General features: G+C 43.4%; 2 protein-coding genes across 4 annotated transcripts in view; one reads left to right on the top strand and one right to left on the bottom strand.

Moving 5' to 3' along the window:
• The window catches only part of MTOR (mechanistic target of rapamycin kinase), a 62,472-nt gene that overhangs the window by 22,661 nt on the left and 19,500 nt on the right, over positions 1 to 20,311 (bottom strand). For both annotated transcript variants that reach the window (XM_032709021.1, XM_032709024.1), the window contains 3 exons: positions 20,149 to 20,294; positions 4,314 to 4,389; positions 2,349 to 2,488 (listed from right to left, as the gene is read on the bottom strand). In XM_032709021.1, coding sequence (XP_032564912.1) covers positions 2,349 to 2,488; positions 4,314 to 4,389; positions 20,149 to 20,294 — 362 coding nt within the window. The remainder of the gene's footprint in view (positions 1 to 2,348; positions 2,489 to 4,313; positions 4,390 to 20,148; positions 20,295 to 20,311) is intronic.
• Positions 13,039 to 19,222, top strand: ANGPTL7 (angiopoietin like 7). 2 transcript variants are annotated; one of them, XM_032709026.1, is made up of 5 exons: positions 13,039 to 13,496; positions 15,083 to 15,183; positions 15,521 to 15,715; positions 16,492 to 16,690; positions 17,804 to 19,222. In XM_032709026.1, the coding sequence occupies exons 1-5, from the start codon at positions 13,112 to 13,114 to the stop codon at positions 17,971 to 17,973; spliced, it is 1,050 nt and encodes a 349-aa protein (XP_032564917.1). In that variant the 5' UTR covers positions 13,039 to 13,111; the 3' UTR covers positions 17,974 to 19,222. The 2 variants fall into 2 exon arrangements, with proteins under 2 accessions (XP_032564917.1, XP_032564916.1); XM_032709025.1 differs by having other exon boundaries at positions 15,080 to 15,183.

The following is a 20,311-nucleotide window of genomic DNA, read 5'->3' as shown; positions in this document are numbered from 1 at the left end:
GCCTCTTCTAAGAATTCTGCTTTGTTAAACAAGCACTTTCCACTGATAAGACAACAGCCAGCCCTATCGTTCCTTTCATACTGAGAGGAGACCAGGATTTGACTCCTCTGGCCAACTCAGTCACATTGTCTGGTGACAAATATCCTATCAGGAGAAAATTCAAGGCACACTGTTCTGAAAACACAGCTCCAAACAAAAGTTTGCATCTGTTAATGCCTATTTCACAAACTGGACTGTCAACACCAGTCTACAAATGCAGAAAAAAAAATAATTCCCAAGAAAACCAACCAACCACCACCAAACAAAGGATGCTGAAAACGTTTTGCAAGTGTCAGAACAAGAAACACATGATCTGAAGAGCTTGGGCATGGCTCCTGCTCTCCAGCATTTTGAATTAACACATCACCAAGCCTGAAGACAGAGACTGGAGAATCAATGTTGCTGTAACCTCGCGTGAAGACTTGTCATGGCAAGATCTCAGAGGGACGTGAGTCTTTCATGGCCAGCAGAGAGGAAGCACCAGGATTTTTATATAATTTCTTTTAAACCAACTGTGAATGCTCCACTAATCAAACCAATTACTGTGGGTGTTGCAGTTCCAGGATTTCTCAGGCTGGATACTCTGTAGCAGCGGAACAGCTGCCAACTGTGAGGGAGAAGGACTTGCCTTCCCTGCTGTCATCCCCTCCCAAAAAAGAAGATGAGTTAGTCAAACAGAACCGATGGGCTGCCACAGGCAAGACAGTCATTCTGACAGCTTAATAGCCCAGGAGAAAAGAAACAACAAAGCCAATGGAAAACCAAGCCAAACCTTGCAACAGCAGTAAATCAGGACCTCACAGAGGCTGAAAAAGCACTGTGGGTCCTGCAGGAACAACTACATCAGGAGATAAATGGCTAAGAATGCTCTGGGTGTGCTCTCAAAACACCCCTGCACTGAAATAATGACACTGTATAACATAGTTCTGCATTAACTGCCTTGTCCTGCCAAGCAGATTCCAGCAGCAGAAACAGTCAAGTTGAACAGCACTAAAGAGTATCAGCAGCCAAACTGTGGAATCCTCAGCCTCAGGATGATGCCTCTAGAGTCAGGTAGCAGACAGCACTTTGCAGAGGCACTTGTGAATTGTAAAAAACATCTGCACAGAGCTGGAATGCAGCTCCACCACAGAGCTTAGAGACTCTGATCACTCTCGTCACTACAAACTGTCAGTAGATCCATATTTTGCTCCAACTGATGAAAACTGCCCTTTTGTAACATATTTGCCACTGATATACGAATAAGCAGGAGGTTCAGAAAGGACATTTTACACAAATACACGTCCTGCAGGAGGGAAAAGTTCTTTAAATCCCTAGTGAGAGCTGCCTACTCCTGGAAAAGCTGATTGAGGAACACTGAGTAAGAGGATCTGTTTTCCCTGCTGCAAAACCTACACCTCATGTGTCTCAAACCCATCTAGAAACAAAAAGGGCAGAAAACCACCGTCAGAATTAGGTTTCTCAAGCAGCCCTGTTTCTCTAACAGTAAAATGACCTGAGTGCAGAGGAATCTCCTGCCTGTGTGCCATCCCATGGGTTCACGTCAGGACCCATCAGGAGGGAGCTCGTGACACGCCAAGTTCAGCAGGAAGGAGGAACCTGCACCCAACCTCACACGCCCCTGGGTAGGACTGCACGCCCCAGTGCACCCCGTGCCTGCTCCAATTATCCTCCTGCAGCTGAACAGGGAGAAAAAACAGAAGCCCCCAGTTAAGCAGCAAGCTGTAAGTCACTGCCAGCTCACCCTCTCACAAATACTGACTCCAGTCAGTTGGTGTTGACAACAGACATTTAACATGTGGCTTGAAATACCACATGTCCACAAGGAAAAGGCTTAATGAGGGTTAAAAAAGAGTAATAATGAAAAATTCATCCATCTGCAAGATGGGCAAAAGGATAGGCACAGGTCTGACTTTGAATAAACAAAGAAACCTCTCATGGTTCAATCAGAATTTAAAAAGAAAGGCCCTAACGGGCTCCTTTTATAAGTGTTTCTGACAAGTTCTGCTCATTTAATGTTTCCTCTATTTACAATTTCTTCCTCTGTTACAAATGGGCTTGACCTGATTATAAGACTGCAGACTCTCTCTCAGAGACCTTAACCCATCAGATGGCCACTCCCAGAAGGCTCAGAGATGTTATTGCCAATTCTGACTTCAATGAAATAAGTGAGAAGCCACCAGAAATACTCCAACAATTAAGTAAGCAGAAGTAAATAGGAATTCAGGCAAAACAATTTCACCTGAATGGCAGCACCCTGAGAACAGAGAGACACCATTTTCCCAAGTCTTCAGGCATTCCCCTCTTACCATTCACCAAGTGCTTCCAAGCAGCGCATCCGTCCCAGCATCAGCTCAGGATCATCTTTGTTGGTGTCCATCTTCTTGTCATAGGCCACCAGAGCATCTTCCCATTCATGAAGTTTTTCATACCAGGTAGCTTGAATTTCCTAAGGGAGTGGGGGGAAAAAAAAAAATCAGATTCTGTATTAATGACCACAGATTTTCCTGAAAAATCTGTGTCTGTGGTGGTCACTTCATGCTTTTTTCATCCTACATATCCTCATGGACTTCTGTAAAACAGAGAAAACACCTGAGCTAGTCTGAAAACAGGGATCCTGGCATTGCTCCCCTTGCACAAAATGAGTTGAGGTTTACCAGAGGGATCAGTCCAACATCATCCACCTGTTCAGTCCCACTGAAACACCAGCTCAGTAGCTGGTGCTTTTGTTTTTGGAGAAGTGGAGTGAGTGGAATAGGGAAAAGGGTAAATCCATAGCATATTCCACTTCCCATTGTTGCACATGTTTGCATTTAAACAAGGAAAACAGTCCTGTGTTCAGGAATGGAGTGATCAACTGGAAAAAACCTCCAAACTCTGCATCTGGCTACTGCTGGGCAGTTATTGAATAGAGCAGGCAGTGTGAAGTTGGGGTCTAATCACACCCCCTCACAAGGGAAGGCTGTGGTTTGTAACAAAGCCTTTAAAAGAAAGCCAAGCAGTGATCCTTATCAGCTGCACAAACTTTTCTCCAGTCTTTGTTTCTAGATTTTGTTTCCAATTTTCAAGAAAACAAAATGCCTTGATATATTTTCCATACTTTTGCTCTGCCAGTGTTTTTTCTGCTCAGTCTTTGGCAGCTCCTGTCTTGACACAGGCTGCAGAACAGATTCTTTTCCCAGCCCCGTGGGCAGGGTCACTATAAACCATGCCCTGCATGCCAGGTCTTCCTCTCAGCCCTTTAACTTCTCAGCTAAGTCATATTTCAATTAAGTTCTTGAAAGCAGAGCTCACAGCTCCTCTTAATTTCTTTTCACTGCCTATTCTGGCAAACTCTGTGCTTTGAACTGCATTTATGGCTAGAACTATATTACTGCTAAAGAGTGAAGTCAGAATTAGGTAATACAGAACTTTGCTCAATCCACCCAAGGAATTATAAGAAGCTGCAAAGATGTTCTGAAGTCTGTATTTCTCCCAGAAATGACCTATTTTCCAGTCTAGGTCAAAACCACACATAATTCTACACCAAATGAATTCCACCATTCTGTGTTTAACGTGTTCCCAGTTTCTAGTGGTTCCTATTGAAAGGGGTTGGTCTGCTGTGCTTCCAGGGCTCCCTCCTTTTTCCCAATAACCCTAAGACACTGCAACAATTATCACTGCAAAATCATCTTTTTACCAGCAGAACTGGCAGGAGAGCATAAATGGTTCAGTCCCTGAACACTAAGCTAAATGACTTATAGAAAAAAAAATGGAAGAAAGAAAAAAGGTAAATCATGCAAAGACACAGAACAAATACAGAATGGGGTTATTTGATTTCTGTGAGCAGTCTAGATTTTAAGGGACTGGCCAATCTGCCATTCCAAATAATATCTGAGAACACTGATGCTAGAGGCATGACTCCCATTAAATCCTTACCTGGAAGGTGTTGATGCAGTTTCTCAAATCCTTCAACCTTAGAACAGGAACTTTCTGCCTCCCTTCCCAGCTAATCCTAAATAAAATGACTTATGTTGTCAAGCTGCTAGTTGCTCACAGCTGCATTTAATATCAGTGATAGCTGCTAAATTCTCCTACAAATCAGGTTGTTGCAGCCCTCCCTGTGCCCAGCATTTGCTGGGAACTACCCACTGTACATCCCCATGGGCAGCAAGGCCCTTCCCAGAACCCCAGTGTGACTGATGGAATAAACACACCACCATCCACAAAAAAACACACTACAGAAACCAGGAAAACACAGGATGTGAAGAGAAGAGCTCTCCAGCAGGACTCACCAGCTCCCCAAAGTGCTTCATGGCATATTCCAGCACCCCAGCAGCTGCCTCTGGCTGTTGGAGTTTGTTGTTAATGCTGAAAGGGTAAGAAAAGAAAGATCATTTAACACAGCTGGCAACTATTAGGGGCTGGTATGAGCTTCTACTTGGTAATACCAAGCTCTATCATTTAGAAATACCAATGGAACACCCTCCTTTTTTAAAGCTTCCAAGTGAACAATTAAACTACATAAGGCACACAATGATTATGTATTTGCAAAACAATAGGTGCACACATTTTCTCTGCACATATTCTCAAGACTTGTTACACAAAACAGTGATGGTATATGATTATCAGTTCTAAATAACAGCCTGCATGGGGAGAAGAACAGTTGCCAATAGTTTGAAAGGCATAATTTCTCAAACAGCTGCATTTAAGAGCTTTACAGTGCTGATTTTTTCCCCTCCTTTCTCTTAAACACACCACCAACTCCTTTAAAAATCAGAATAGAGATCCAGGAAACAGCCTACATCATTAAAACAGCTGACAAACATCACCAGGAAAACACATAAAAAGCATGCAACCCTAATTTCAGTTTCACATTTCACACAGAGCCCCTGCACTGGTATTTAACCAGCACTGGTGCTTTTCTTCTGCTGGTTTTCAAGAACAAGCCAGAAACTGCTGCCATCACAACCAGCCTGCCCCAGTGAGGTACCTTGCTTTGCAAGGGCAGCTGAATTTTAGGAAGCACAGCAAACAGGCCACTCTTGAGCCTGGCTCTCCAGTCCAGCAACACCATGTACAGCTGTTCTCTTAAGTCATTTCTGTTTCACATTGGTTTTCTGATCTTACTATCAGAAATGGGGTGCTTGGTGGGCAGCCCTCCTGCTAAACCCTGATTTAATGAGGAAATTAACTTTTTATTAAGCTTCTGCTATTTTATAAAGCTTATTTATGAGCAGCCTCTGGCTCATTACTCTTCTCTTTCCCCAGTGACACTGGAGAACAAGAAATGCAAGTTGTTCAAAGCAACATGACAACACCTGAGCACCTACAACAACACACCCCCACAGCCCAATATTAGCACTATTTAATGTTTGGAATGGAAGCATCATAATCAACAAAACAAAATACAGCAACAGAGAACAGTGCAAAGAGATTTTCAGTGGTCTTTGAATATGACTGCAGGCACAGGCAGCTTTCAGAAATGTCCCTTCTTGCCTGCCACGATCAGAATATTTACATGATTTCCCCCCTGTGAGAGGCCTGTTGATCAGTAAGAGACAAGCAAACCCACAGTATTAAAGGGGGTGATAAACAGATTTAAAAAAGGGAAAAATTTTCAAATGAGTGCTACATTTCTTCTGCCTGTGGAAGCTTCCTTTCGTGACAACTAAGGGATCAAGCTCCAAGACATGCTCTGGATACCTGTGAATGTCAAGTAAAATACTCTTGGAAACAGGACCTCAGAGTGGTTGAGCTGAAATCATGTTTAGGCAGACTAAGAACACACTACAACCATGGCTGGAGATGACAGCACCCAGCAATGGGAAGCACTTGAAATACACCCATGGCTATTTTTCAGCAGGACAGTCAAAGTTCCTGCTCCCTCCACGCTTCCCCAGGGAAAGCCAGGCAGCAGTGCCTCATAAAAGTGATAAATGGCTGTCACGTCTCATACCCCGATGATTTAAAGAGCCACTGGCAGACACATCACTTCCAGCACGTCAGGCAGTTAATTATTTCCAAGTTATCTTTCTTGTCAACACTCCCTGACCAAATTGGCCCTTATCTTTCATTCTTTGACAATTAGCACTGCTCTTCTGCTGCTGCTCCCCGGTGCACTCAATTACTCCTTTTGTTTCTTACTTTCTTGGCTGCTCAGAGTAGAATTAAGTGTTTCAAATCTATTTATGGTTAGGTTTAAGCAAAGGGAAGGGAAAGATGGGGAGGACAAGGAGAAAGACTTTGATTTAGAAGAAGACACAGCAGTAGATCCAATACGTTGTTGCTGTTAATAATCATAAATTACTCTCCCATAACAAATGATCCAGCAACACAGTGAGCAATGAAAGGTAATTTTGTGACTGGGAGATCTCCTGGCAGCTGCTTTTCCCTGTGTTGAGGATCATTTCTGCCAAAGCAGTGAATGCTGTGGTTCCCCCCTCCCAGCCCATTTGGGATATACACTATTTTAATCTGGTACATTCAAAAGACACATTTAGAAATTATGACATTCTGTGCTTCTCTTCCTCTTCCCCTTCCTTCCATGAAGGCACTGCCCCTCTCCCTGCAGACCTGCTGAGGTCTGTGCTCAGGCAGGAGCTTCCTAAATTTCATAACACTCCTAAAAGCACCACAGAGCTGTTTTCTAGTTACCATGCTGGAGACTGAAGAGCATGAAAAACACTGCAGAAAAGCATCCAGGCACACAGAAAAGGCCCCCAGGGCTGATATTCCAGCCAGGCAGAGTTGCCAGGGGGTTTTAGTCACACTGTTGCTGCTGGAAACTGGGGCAGTTTACCGGATCAGAATCAAGGGGATAGATTTCTCCTTGCATCTGCAAAAAGATAACTACAAAATCTTTCTGGATTAAAGGAGAAGGTGGGGAAACATCTCTCAAGATAGAAACAATACTGTTGGCTGACTTGCCAGACAGTAACTTAAGTCTGTTTACTGGGAGATGTCCTTGCAGTTTTCCCTAGTTTAGGATAAAATTAAGTTTAATATTAAAGGAGAAGATCAATTGTTCTCCATATCCACTGAGGGTAGAAACATATTCAACAGTTCATTTTTGTTCAGAAGCTAAAAATCCCTTCCACTATCTCCTACTTTACTCGAAGGCTCAGCAGCAGGGAATAAAAGAACATCACTGCACCTTCTTTCTGGGAAGTTTCTGGGGACAGGTTTGGTGGGACAGAAGTTACACGTCACTGAATACCTCAGTATTCAGCCTGGGCTGGGCTGCCAGAGCCTTCCAGTATTGGTGCTCCAGGGAAATATTGCAAAATTACAGATTTTAAACGCCAATGTACATTCCTAATATATTCTGAAACTATTTCAAGACACAGCTGTCCCATGTTTGCAGGCCAGACTATTAAAATGGGAGACCACAGGAACAACAAGATTTCCCAAATCACATTAACTAGACTCTGATATACTTTGAACCAATGCACTAATTTCCCTGTTTAATACCCACCACTTCATTCCACATTTTAGTCAATAAACGAAGTGACTACAAGAAGCAACAGAAGATCCTTATACTTTCCTTCAAAATGAAGACAAATCAGTTGCAAAACTGATTCCTATCACTAAGGTTTGCTCTGAGTCTGGCCCACCTGGACTCACTGCATAATTCCATAATGCAGTGGAATTCAAATTGCTGTCAATCACAATGACAAAAGCAGTAATTCCTATATTCCAAGTGCACAATGTTGCAGCTGGATAAGGAAATGAGACTGGTACAGAAAGGTTTTTGAGAAGACAGTTAAACCCAAGATTACAGATATTTCCCCCCCCTGTTTATTAAGCAATATCTGCACTTTAGCCAGAATAATGTCCAATCCCCACCTATTTGTAGCACTTGATCATGATGAGGAGGATATTAAAAAGTGACAAGCCTCCTGAAGAAAAACATTTTCCAATTACTCTGTCATTCTATCCCTACAAAAGGTGACTACCCTTGGCAAACTCCCTAATATAAAACCCTTGGTCAAAAATCTTAAATGTTCAAACTTTATTAGTAGTGAAAGGCTACATAAACCTACTGTTTGATGATTAAGATATCAAAATATCCCACATGTACAAACAACTAAAATGCAGCACACTGAGCTGGAAACACAAGAGAGAAGAATATTTAAGAGAAATATACTCCTATTGCTTGTATATTTTAAAGGCTATTTAAACAGAAATCAGACATGAACTGGAAATGAAAACCAACATTATTGTCTTCAGTGTGAAGAGAGCTCAAATGAGGGACTTTCCTCCTCCACAAATCCCAGCCTTAAATATCTAATGTTTACTAAAAGTATTCTTTTATAGATCCCTGGGAGCTTTACAGTCTTCCATTAGCTTTGACATTGACAATATTCTCTATCACTCAAAATATATTAAATTTTCAAGAATTCAGACAGAAGGGACTCTCCCCATCTTCTCATAAAAATTACCCCCCCTTTTTTTAAAACAGAGCCTTTTCAGGAGGCAACACACACATCTCCTATTGCCAAAATGCATCTCAGAACTTGACAGAGAAACCTTATTTTTGCTATAAAGCAGCTTGTCCACAGAGTCTGAAAAAAAGGAAGAGTCTGTCTTCTTGTTTAGTCTCCCCAGGTTTGTTTAAAAAGCAGCTCCAGATTTTACCAAGCTAAGTCAAGCTTGTTTTCCTTTCTGAAGAAGTGCTGGAGCTGCTTCTGGGACTGGAGGTGGAAGGCACTGCTGCTTTGTGGAGACTTGGGGGAACAGATAATCCTCTGGCAAAAGGAATTGGCTTTGCTGGCCAGTTTCCCCAGTTCTACAGTTTATTTGTGCTGAGGCATCCCTGGGTCCTTGATTCAGCAAACCTCAGAAAACAACCCCAAAACAGCTCAAAAAACCAACGCATGTCCATCGTGCCACTAAAAACTATCCCCAGGCTGGGAACAAACACATTTGAGAAACCAATACCAGGAAAGAGCTGTTTTCAATACAGGGTTGGGATGATTGAGGGCTTCCAGGCCAGAGCAGCCCTTCAGCTTCCAGCAAGGACACACCACATTGGTAAGAGGCTTTAGCAATGCCAGACTCCCTATCTTGATATAAATGCTTGCAAATCAAATAAAAGCATTCATCAGCTTTGAAAGAAAAAGCAGTGAAAACCATGACAGTAAAATTCCTAGCCAGCCCTGCTGCTCAGGCTGCAGAAGGTTTTGTACCACCTATTTTTTATTAATCGGGAAAAATAAAATTGCCAAGGAAGACACTTAGCAGAAAAAGGTGAAACACAGAGTCAGTCTTTGTGTATTGATCATGCAAATAGTGGATATGTTAAACAAAAAAGAAATCACAGGTGACTGCAGGAAGTATGAGGGTTTTGTTTCTCATCAGACCCTCTCCCTTGTTCCACCTGTTCCCCTGTAACTTCAGGGGTTTCCAGTGCAGTCCTGACTGTAAAGCTGTAAAGGCTGGAGCATTTATGAGCATCTCCAAAGCCAGGGGTGAACAGTTTCCCACTTCCTGGGAGGGAAAAGTGGTATTTCAGAGCTCTGACCAAGTGTGGACTCCAGTGACCTGCCAGCAGAGAGCTGATGGGAGCCTTTGCCATCTCAGCAAGCACCAGGAATTCCAGATTCGAAGCATTTGCCGGATGCATATTAAGGGTTTTGCAATGACTGGCTACCAAATAAATAGCCACAGGGCACTGAGCTTTTCTTCTTGTCTCAGCTTTGCATGCACCTGCCAGAACAGCTTCCCAGAGCAGGCAGTCTTTCAAACCCACCTCTGACTTAATCTGCCCCTCCAGGGACAGGAGATAACTACTTCTGATCAAGTAATACTCATATACTTGAATTCAGTAACATCAACCAATGTTATAAACATATGGTACATACAAACTGAAACCATGTTTAGCCTCAATTCTTCCCAGCCACTTCAAACCTACATCATAAACAGAGTTAAAAAGGGGCTGCATCATTTTCTTGACTTTAGGATCTCACCTTTTTAGCTACCATGTAGCAGAATATTCCCACATACAAAATATAACAGGGGAAAACCAGGATGTTGAGATTTCAGACCAAATGATATTTGATTTCTCCATCACCACTGGAGAGGAAGGAAAAAACAGGACTAGGACCCATTCAGTAATTATGGAACTAGTTTCTCCCTAGCTATGCTCCAAACTACACCTCTGCCCAAAATGTGACAGGATCCTGAATTCAAGTTGAAAGACAACCAGTACAGAACAGTGGAACAGCTTTTGTCAGCTTCTACAGCTGATCTAATCTGGCAGTGACCACCATCAGGAGCTATTGCTGCCTAAGTGACCAGGGAACTGGGAGAGACTCATCTTTCAAACACTTATAAAGAAGTCAAATTCCACTAAGCCTGAGGTTTCTGCCAAGAGATGTCTCTGCCCAAATCTCTCTTAATGCTTCCTCAAAAGCAAGGACAGATGGGAAGAGCTGTGCTCTTTTCCATTCCTGCATAATGTGTCTGTTGTCACACCCTTACACAGAACAAAGTGTTATCTCTTTTTAAATAGGTAAATCAAAGTACCCAGAAGAAAGATGGCTTACACTGGGATATACAAATTAGAGGCTGAATCCCAAATAAAACCCCGGCTGTCTCATTTCCAATTAAATATTCTCGTTTAGAGAAGGGATTTGGAGGCCTTTCTGCACTGTTTTGTAACATTTGTGTGTAACTGAGAATTTGGCTGAATCTTAGATCCTTCCAAAATTTGTATAAAGGGGGAATGCACGGACCTACAAGTGACTCCCCTCTTCCACATCTGCCCAAGACAGAGGAGTTATGGTGAGTGGGAGCAGCAGCAGAATGGGCTGGAGTCCTGTGTAACACAATGGGGGTGTTAGCAGGGTGGCTTTTTGGGGCAGAGAAGCCAGAGTTTGGCCTGTCCTATTCTCTGTTCCAACCTTGACAAAAACACATTTCTCATCACAGGAAGCCGGAGAAGAATTTGCCCCTGGGAATGACAGAAGCTCCAGCTGGAAGAGGGCTCAGACAGGATTAGAGACAGAACAAAAAGGTCAGGCTTTCATCCATGTGCAGTGGCACTTTCTGGTCTGATGTATAAAAAGCAATTTTGCTATGGAAGGTTTCTGGAATGTCCACGGCAAAACTTGACTGAAGCCTGTGCTCTGCTGTGGAGGGGCCCTTGGTGCTTTAACCAAATTGTACTTGCACACCTCTGGCAATATCTCAGGTTCCCAGTCCCACACAGCAGCCTCAGCAGCTGACAGGACAGATCCAGTGGTTCTGCCTGGAGCACAGCACACAGGAGTCACCCACCACACAACTCTGGACACCCACACTGCCTGTGTGGAGATCACTGACCTCTGAAAGATCCCCTCTCCCTTCTCTATGAAAATTCAGGTTTAGTAAACATCTGTATTCACATTCCATCCCTGCAGTGCTTTGATGCCTTCATCCCCCTAAATCCTTGCACCCTTGTGGGTCTGTTCTGCAGAACAACTATTACCAGCTGTGGTGCAAATCAGAGGCAGCAAGAAAGCATCAAGCAACAAGTGTATCAAAGCTGAGGAGGAGAGAAACTGCATCAACAAGAAACTGTGCTTTCTATTTCTCTAAAAGCAGATGTCAGATCAGTAAGGCTTTTCCAATGGTTCCTAATCAAGCAGAAATCCTGCAGCCACTTTGGATCAGCAAAAAACACCCAGATGGGACAGTATGTGTCAGTTGGGTTTGTCCTGATGCCCTTTGTAAAAGGAGCAAGATTAGCTTTCTTTTGTTTTCTTGGACACCAAGAAGCTTTCACAGTATTTACCCCAGGAGCAGATACATGAGCCATTTCCACCTTCATTTCATCTTATTTCTGCCAGTTATAATCAGAAACTTTGCAGGGAGATGCAAGAACATGTTGGGCAATGACAGGGCAGTGGCCAGGGGTGAAACACCTTCTCCCTCAGGATCTAAGAACAAAGCCTGCAGACCTTTTGCAAAAGGTTGTCCCACTGCTGAAAAGGTTCTGCTTGGGGATCAGACTGCTATAATTAACTTTTGAACTGTTAAAAGATATGAAAGAGGAGAGAAAGTGGCTATCTCAGCCAGCTGATACTTGATCAATTCTAAATGTCTAAAGATTTACTCTTAAATCTACTCTTTTTGTAACTGTGGACATTTTAACTACCCATAGATTTTACTCAAAATCTTGTTAATAAACTGCCCTCCACAATACTGGAATTAGATCATGCTGCCTGTAAAAAACCCACCTCTTGTCAAGTTTTATTAGACTTCCACTATTACCTAATGCCCTTTCACTTCATAGTGTTTATTCGCTATGAATAAACAGAGTTTTAACTTACATATTTTGCAGATTTCTTTCCATCCTACCCTCAGATATCCCATCTCTTAAAAGAACAGCACTGAATTCTACAAAGTTAATAGTGTAGAGACACCAGTGTACAGAGAGGGGGATTAGATGCTTAACTGATTAACTTGCTAAAATACTGTCTAAATTAAGAAATACTGCAAGCGTAGAATTACCCCCTACAGTTTCTGGGGAATGCATTAGTAGGACTTGCAGCAGCCAGGGCTACCTCCTAGGGAGTTACCTTCCCTGAACTTGTATAAACTCATCCTGTTTGAACAGCCTTTTTACATTCTGGACCTCTACTGCTACTGAAGTGCCAGAACCAGTCACCAAGAGGGCTCCAATCCAATGGGCAATAATTGCTGGAAATTCTCCTCATTTCCTAGCCTTTTCCAACACCCCTTCAAGACACAACTGAGGGAATTCTCTGCTGCTCTCCCCAACTTTTCTTGGCTGAAACCCGTTCCAATTGCACCCTGTAAACACCTGATATGACCAGATGAACTGGGAGGGGCCAGCAAGCCCTCCACAGCTTCAGAGGGGTGGAGGTAAACAGAAAAATAGTATATAAGATGCTTTGAGACAGACTTCCAAAGTGCACATCCGACAGGAGGGGTCTGAAAAAAAGCCACTTCTTCAGGCTCCACCTTCAGAGACTCCCTTCCCTGGAAGCAAGGAAGGTGCCAGGCTGCTGCAGGGGATTTCATACCTACCCCAGCTGCTCTCAGACCACGCTCAGCTGGAAGGTTTCTGCTGCTGTAAGCAAAAATGCCAGGGAGATCCACGGCTCAGCTGGCGTGGCTCTGCATTGTCACCGTGTCCCTGGCAACCCACCCGGCCCTGCTGCAGAGACCTCCCAAGAGGAGAACCCTCAGCAACAACGGGAACGCTCAGCCCAAGGCGCCGGGCTGCTGCGAGGAGGTCAGGGAGCTCAAGCTGCAGGTGGCCAACCTGAGCAGGATGCTGCAGGAGCTGAGCAAGAAGCAGGAGGGGGACTGGGTGAACGTGGTCATGCAGGTGATGGAGCTGGAGGGCAGCACCAAGCAGATGGAGTCGCGGCTCATCGACGCCGAGAGCAAATACTCCGAAATGAACAACCAGATCGACATCATGCAGCTCCAGGCGGCCCAGACGGTCACACAGACGTCAGCTGGTAAGGAGGGAGTCCCCAGGCTCCCACAAACACCTCCTAACACACAGCTAATGACCAGTTCCCACTGCCACTAACGTGACTAGCACGGGGGCACGCTGAGTACGGCCGCTGGAAGCGCTCCTGGAGGATGGGGGGCCTGAGAAAACCAGTGGTTTTATTTCTAGATTTGTTATCGGGGAGTTGAGAAACAGCGCATTTGTACGGCACAGAATTCAGTCTGATATTTCTGAGCACCACAGTACCAACAGTAAAGGAATGGGAGCTGGCTCTGGCAGGGAATGGCTCTGGCAGTCATATCCCCCGAGTTCACAGCGCTGACAGGGGACCAGAAGCTAAAACATTTCTAAAACAATTAGAAATGCTTTCCAAGAATTACTAAGGATTTGTAATTTTATCTTTACGACTATCTCTGAACCAGAACAAAAAAGAGTGATCTATTATTTGAATCATAATTCTCAAAAGTTCAAGGCTGTAGATGATGCAAGACACAAACTGTGATATAAGCCTAGCCAGAACACAGTTAAATTCTTCAAAATTCTCCTCCCTGAGGGGAAATTTCACTGCACACAGCAATTGCACAGGCCTGTACTAAATGTGGAATGCAGGTGCACTTTTAGGTCAGCTACCTGTAAAGCCACTTCTGGAAGAAAGAGTCCCCTTTGTTGACTTTTCTTTTAAAATTAAATTCACCACGAAGAGCTTAAAACTTCTTTAAAAAGCCACTGTTGTTGTCTGGGACGACTGGGTTTGCCAAAAGACTTCATTCAGACTTTTTTTTTTCTTTTTTAACTTTAAGGAAAAACTTTGAAATCCGTTTACTTAATTCTTCTTACAAAAAAGCTCCAGTTGGTCAGTTTTGACACATCGCTGTTTACAGTAGGTCTTAAAAAGAAAGTTACACCATAACAAATCTCTTTGGAGCTGTAGAAAAAGTTTAGAAAAAAAAATACAGGAACGCACAGCAGCAACTGGCCCAGCAGGTATTTAAGACAGCTGCGTCTCCCCTCACCAGGTAAGAGACATCTAGTCTGTAGTGAAATGAAAACTGTCAGACAGGATAAAGCTTTGCTTCAGCTCATTTATCCTCAGAATAGCTGTGCATTTTACCACCTTCAAGTCAGCTCCTGCACCAGGAGGAAAGGAACTTTGCACAGATGGACTGACTGCAGCTAAAAGGCACCTTCTCTGTCCCAGGCTCCAGTGCAGAACAAATATCCCTCACCAACAAGCTTGGCCAAGCACACAAAGCAGGCACCTGGCAGCAGGACTGGCCATTATTACATTGGATAAGTCTCCCAGCACAGACACACAGTAGCAACGTGAAGAGAAAGCAGAGATGGCTCTTTGCACAGCAGAGGTTAAAAAAAAAATAATAAAAAAAAATCAGAAAGTCCCAGTGCTACAACATCTTTTTCCAACGCATACACTGCTCTAAACTAGACCATTTCAGGAAAACATTACACTTGTGGGAAGTCTTCCTCACTTAATTACTCCTTGCATTACACACTAGGCTTTACAGAAACCACCCTAAGAGGAGAGGAGTTCTTGCTGTTCAGATTCTCACTTTCTGGTTCTGATTCAAGTAGATGCTGTCTATGACTGCTCATCACTTTACCAGAGGAACTACCGAATTTCTGGTGTTTACAAGCTACCCCCCGATGAATTTTTGGGGATTCCGGATCTGGAGGTAAGGATCATAAGCACACAATGTATATTATGTGTCTTTTCAAATGTAATCTAGAAATACTTATCTACAGAGAGGAAAAGAGCACACACTGAGTGAGGACACCCTGCACTTGCAATCGGCATCTTTCTGCAGGCAAACCTCAAGGAAGGAAAGAGTGGACAATCAAGAGGGAAAATAGAAATAGGGAAAATGCATTTAATAATTTTTTGCCGCGAGTTTTAAACAGAATAAAAATTTCTCCAAGTTGTGAAATCTGGAACAATGTCTTGTGTTAAGAGAACTGGACCTTCATTAAGTTTACTGACAGGTAACCACTGCCTTTTTTTCCCTATTCCAGGTGTTCTGTGACATGGAGACAGATGGAGGTGGCTGGACTATCATCCAAAGACGCAAAGTTGGTTTGACATCGTTCAATAGGGACTGGAAACAATACAAGGAAGGATTTGGAAATATTCGGGGAGACTTTTGGCTGGGAAATGAAAACATCTACCGGCTCTCCAGACGCCCCACTGTCCTGAGAGTGGAGCTGGAGGTAACTAATGAGCTCTTCATTTCAGCAGCAGCAGGTCTTTTGCACAAAGTGAGTGCCCAGCAGCAGATCCCATCTCCTACCTCCACAGAAGGCTCAAAGAATTTGCATGCTTTAATTACAGGAGGAGGAGGTAGGATCAACCCAGGGATACACTCAAGGACAAGGCAGATGTTCTCCACTGTGGAAAATCAGTGGAACAACCTTCTGCCAGCATATGGATTGTGTCTCCAGGAACACGTGGGGACCTAGGAAATCCTGCAGACAGAGATCAAACTGCTGACCACCTCAGATTTAAAAATCTAAAAAGAGAAGCCCCATCAAGTTTTCAAGCCTTTGAGTCTTTTCCTTTTGCAGCACTTCCTTCCAGTTTGCCTTTTATTACCCTCAAACAATTTCTTCAGTCTACTAAAGGCTTGGGTCTGGCTTAGACCAGTTTACAGCTGGTACAACAGCTTAAGAGGGATGGGATGTGCATGAGCTGAAAGGCTTTTAGATACAAAGTCCCTGTTTCACAGAGGAAAAAAAATTACTTGAGGCAGCACTGAGACAAGGATGTTGAATGCAAGAGCTGCACATCAGCTTTCCTGGACACTATTTAATACCAGGTGCAGATAAGACTTGGAAGGATCATGCTTTGCTCTGGAAAGTTCCTTTGCCTTAACAGAGCAGTTCCTGCAGCCTGAGGCAGAAAAAGTGTATGTACATAACCATGGATGGTGGAGTCTTCTTATAACTGTTCTAACAGCATCACTTCCTTCTCCCCTGTTCTGTGGCAGGACTGGGAAGGCAACACACGTTATGCCCAGTACCAGCAGTTCACCCTGAGCAATGAGATCAACAGCTACAGGCTGTTCGTGGGGAACTACAGCGGGAACACCGGGAGAGACTCCCTCCGGTACCACAACAACACGGCCTTCAGCACGAAGGACAAGGACAACGACAAGTGTGTGGATGACTGTGCCCAGTTCCGCAAAGGTACAGCACACAAACACCTTCCTGTCCCCAGAGAACAGCCTGGGGCAGGTGTAGAGAGCCCCAAACGCTCTCTTTCCATGGTAACGTTTCCATGGTAAATCGAGGGAGAGGTGGTGAACTCTGGGATACACATTGATATAGGATATCTGGCAGCTCAGGCTGAGCCAGACTGTGTGTTACAGGCATCAGTACCTTCAAATGACCTGGTGTGTGCTCTCACCTGCACACACTGTTATCCAGCCACACTGTCTCAGATGCTGATGCAATTCAGTGAGGCAGGAAGTTATTCCTGAAGATTTATCAGGTTCTTATTTTCTCTCATATTTTTTTGAGATTTCAAGTTCTAGTATTAGGGACCTGTAATTACTCTTCTATATTACTATCCTACACCCATCTCCAGGTTCAACCTGATTTGTGATCTTTTTTCCTACCCTGTTACAAGCCTCTAATGAGGTTACTCTCTTCATTCAATTTACTATCTTTATTTGAGTTCTGTCAAAGATAATTATCTTCACTGCATCTTGCCCTTTAATTTCCCCATTGTCCCCCACACAATATACAGATAAAACTGTTGATATCAGTCTCAACAAATACTTGTAGAGTCCTGGAACTTTTGATACATCTTAAAATGCCCAAGCTAAAAAACCCAAATTCATTTCCTGTGCTACCTCACTGAGTCAGAGACAGAAACACATCAAGGAAATATTCCAAGAGGAACAAGCAACTAAATGAAAAGCTGCTGGACTAATTTGGCTATAGAACTCTAAAGCCTTTATGTGTTTAGAACCTATGTTAAGTTTTGAATTTGCCTGCAACCTCAGCTATTACAAGCCTCCAATGATGTTACTCTCTTCATTCAATTTACTATCTTCATTTGAGTTCTGTCAAAGATAATTATCTTCACTGCATCTTGCCCTTTAATTTCCCTGTTGTGTCCCACACAAGAGGCAAATAAAACTTTTAAAAGCATTTAACCACTGGCCATAGGCTGCAGGGATTAAATGCTGCATTCTGCTCTCTCTCCTCCGGAAAGAGCAATAATTCTTATTATTAATACAGAACATCTTGTTTCAAGTAAATGGCTCACCAGGAATGTATTCCTTTGTTTCCAAGGTGGCTATTGGTACAACTGCTGCACAGATTCCAACCTGAACGGGGTTTACTACCGAAAGGGAGAGCACACCAAGAACATGGATGGCATCACCTGGTACGGGTGGCACGGATCCACCTACTCCCTGAAGAGAGTCGAGATGAAGATCCGGCCGGAGGATTTCAAACCATAGAGGGAACCAGAGCTGGATTATACAGCTCCACGGTGCCACTGCACAGAAGGTGGGCAATGGACAGCCAAGTAATTGTTCCTTTCATCTAATCCGTGCGACAGCCACGCCCTGGCCAGGCACACCCCCCAACACTGCGGCACAGCAAGCACCAGCCACAGCCACCAGTGTCAGCAGGGCTCACAACTACTTCCTCCTCTTCAGGCTCTTTCCAAAGGGAAAAAATATCGTGTTAGAATAGGTTAGAACTGAATGCACTCATAGCACCTTCAGAAAACCTCTGGGTGTGTTTTCTCTAGCAGTGGGTTGCTTTAGTATTATTAACTAGATGGGCAGGGACTGAAAAGCAAAAGCCTCCTTGCTGCCTTTCCTTCAGTGTCCTGAGCCAGCACTGCTGAGTAACCCCTTCCAGGAGGGACCCAAACCACAAAATTACATACTCATTTCTAGACAGAGGAATCAACCAGAGGTGTCCCTGATGAACCTTTCTTTAGTGTATAGCAAGTGGCTTGCTTTCCCACAGAGGAAAACCACAACGCCCCAAAATGTTGGATTCATTAGCATTGTCCAGGTTCTCTCCTGAAGCTTTACTGCCACCTCCTGCTGCTGCCTCAAATAATCCCCACAGAGGCTGCCCCCAGCAGACAGTAACCCTGGAGAAGGATTTGTCCCTGGTGCTCTCTGATGTTTACTCCTATCCACACAGACCACCCGAAATGCTGATAAACTAGAAAGCAACTTTCTGGGCTGCCACCAAATTACATTCAGGTTAGAACACAAACGTGCTGTGTGTCAGTGAGCCAAAAATGTCCAGACCCAGCCAAAAAACCTCAACTCCAACACTTAAAATCACTGTATCCACGAGCAAAACACGAGTACACACCAGAGAATCCCTAAGTGCCAAAGGTTACTCAAACATAAGGGAGTGTTTGCTAGCACACCACACCAAGGAATATCAAAATCTATTCTGAAAACTACCCCCACAGCAAGTTATCTAGAGATGCTATGTCAAAAATCAGCGTGTTTCTCCCTTACATAACACAGTGTTAAAAATAAAAGTTGAAAAAGAATGAGACTCCTCCTGTAGCCCTACCATTGTTTGAATATGTTGGAAAAGTTATCATTAATATATCTATTTTTATTCACCTTAAAGAGAGTTTGAATCTAATTTAAATTGTTCAGTCTTGTGTGAAATGGGAGATCAAGGTGTCTTAGGAATTGCCTTACATATGTTCAGCTATTCATACTGCAAATTTCAACTGTGTGGAACTATAGTTGGAACTATTTTAACTGTGGTCTTTAAAATGGATTTTTAAAGGTTTCTAAAAGTTTTTCATTTCCAATAAATTGTCTTTCATTTTTAATCCTGCTTTACATCAATTCTTTGCTCCTTAACCCACTTTTTGGCACACAAAGAAACAGCTGCACGAGCAACTGAGACCAAGAAAGGAAATACACTGAATTCTGAATTTTCCTCAACAAAACAAGACAGGACAAAGGATGAAAGAATAAAAGAGGAGAAAAAAAGGGGAAATACAATTTCAATGAAATAGGAGGGCTGAAAAATTCACTGCATAAAGACAAAGCTAAGTTTTTGCTCAACCCAAATAAGTTTGTCTCAAATAGCAGAGTTAACATCTCTGTGATATGGAACAGTTTCACATTTTAAAACCTGTAGTTTAGTACCAAATCCTCTGCAGGCATTTCAGGTCAACATCTTTGTTGTTGACAAAGCTCAGGAAACAATACACTCTTGTTACAATATCTTCTATTTGACATATGAACAATGAGACCTATCTAAGCTAAATCAGCAGAATCTGATGAGAAACTCTAAATAAGAATTTCAACTTTTCTGACTTATTTACATGTAGGTGTAAATAAAAATCTGTCTCATTTGACTTGCAGTCACTTCAATCCACTCCATGCTGAGTTTGAAGGGTGAGGGGGGGAAATCAGAACCTTTTTCCTGCAAAACTTCCCAGGGCTTCTATCATAATTTTAACCACACTGTAGAAGAGCAGAACTCAGCAGTTACAAGTGCACATCTGCAAGCTAGTCAGTAAGCCCACAAAGAAGTCTTGTGACAGTGAAATCCTAGGAATTGCCTAGATTAATCCTCAGGGTGTCCTAAATCGTGTGCTACTGCAAGAGCAGAAGTCTCATGAGTTGTGGTCCTACCTGATGAGAGACTCCAGAATGGCTGGGGTGGGACCCTTTTGAAATTCCAGCTCCTTGTAGTGAAGGGCCTTGGCATATGCTCTGCATTTGGCAGCTCTCTCCCCCAGGAGGACAATGCCATTGTCATCTCTCAAAGGCAGCGGGCCCTGGAAAGGAGCACAGG

This window comes from Chiroxiphia lanceolata, chromosome 22, assembly GCF_009829145.1.
Source record: "Chiroxiphia lanceolata isolate bChiLan1 chromosome 22, bChiLan1.pri, whole genome shotgun sequence".
NCBI lineage: Eukaryota > Metazoa > Chordata > Aves > Passeriformes > Pipridae > Chiroxiphia > Chiroxiphia lanceolata.
Note: the sequence above shows the minus strand (reverse complement) of the source record. Positions and strands in the feature narration are given on the sequence as shown.

What these genes read in the sequence shown, in the direction of transcription:
- ANGPTL7 (XM_032709025.1), top strand. Translation starts at nt 13,112, where the DNA reads ATGCCAGGGAGATCCACGGCTCAGCTGGCGTGGCTCTGCATTGTCACC. An exon ending in TCCTGAGAGTGGAGCTGGAG is followed by an intron (nt 15,716 to 16,491) that starts GTAACTAATGAG and finishes GTTCTGTGGCAG; the next exon opens with GACTGGGAAGGCAACACACG. An exon ending in CTGTGCCCAGTTCCGCAAAG is followed by an intron (nt 16,691 to 17,803) that starts GTACAGCACACA and finishes TTTGTTTCCAAG; the next exon opens with GTGGCTATTGGTACAACTGC.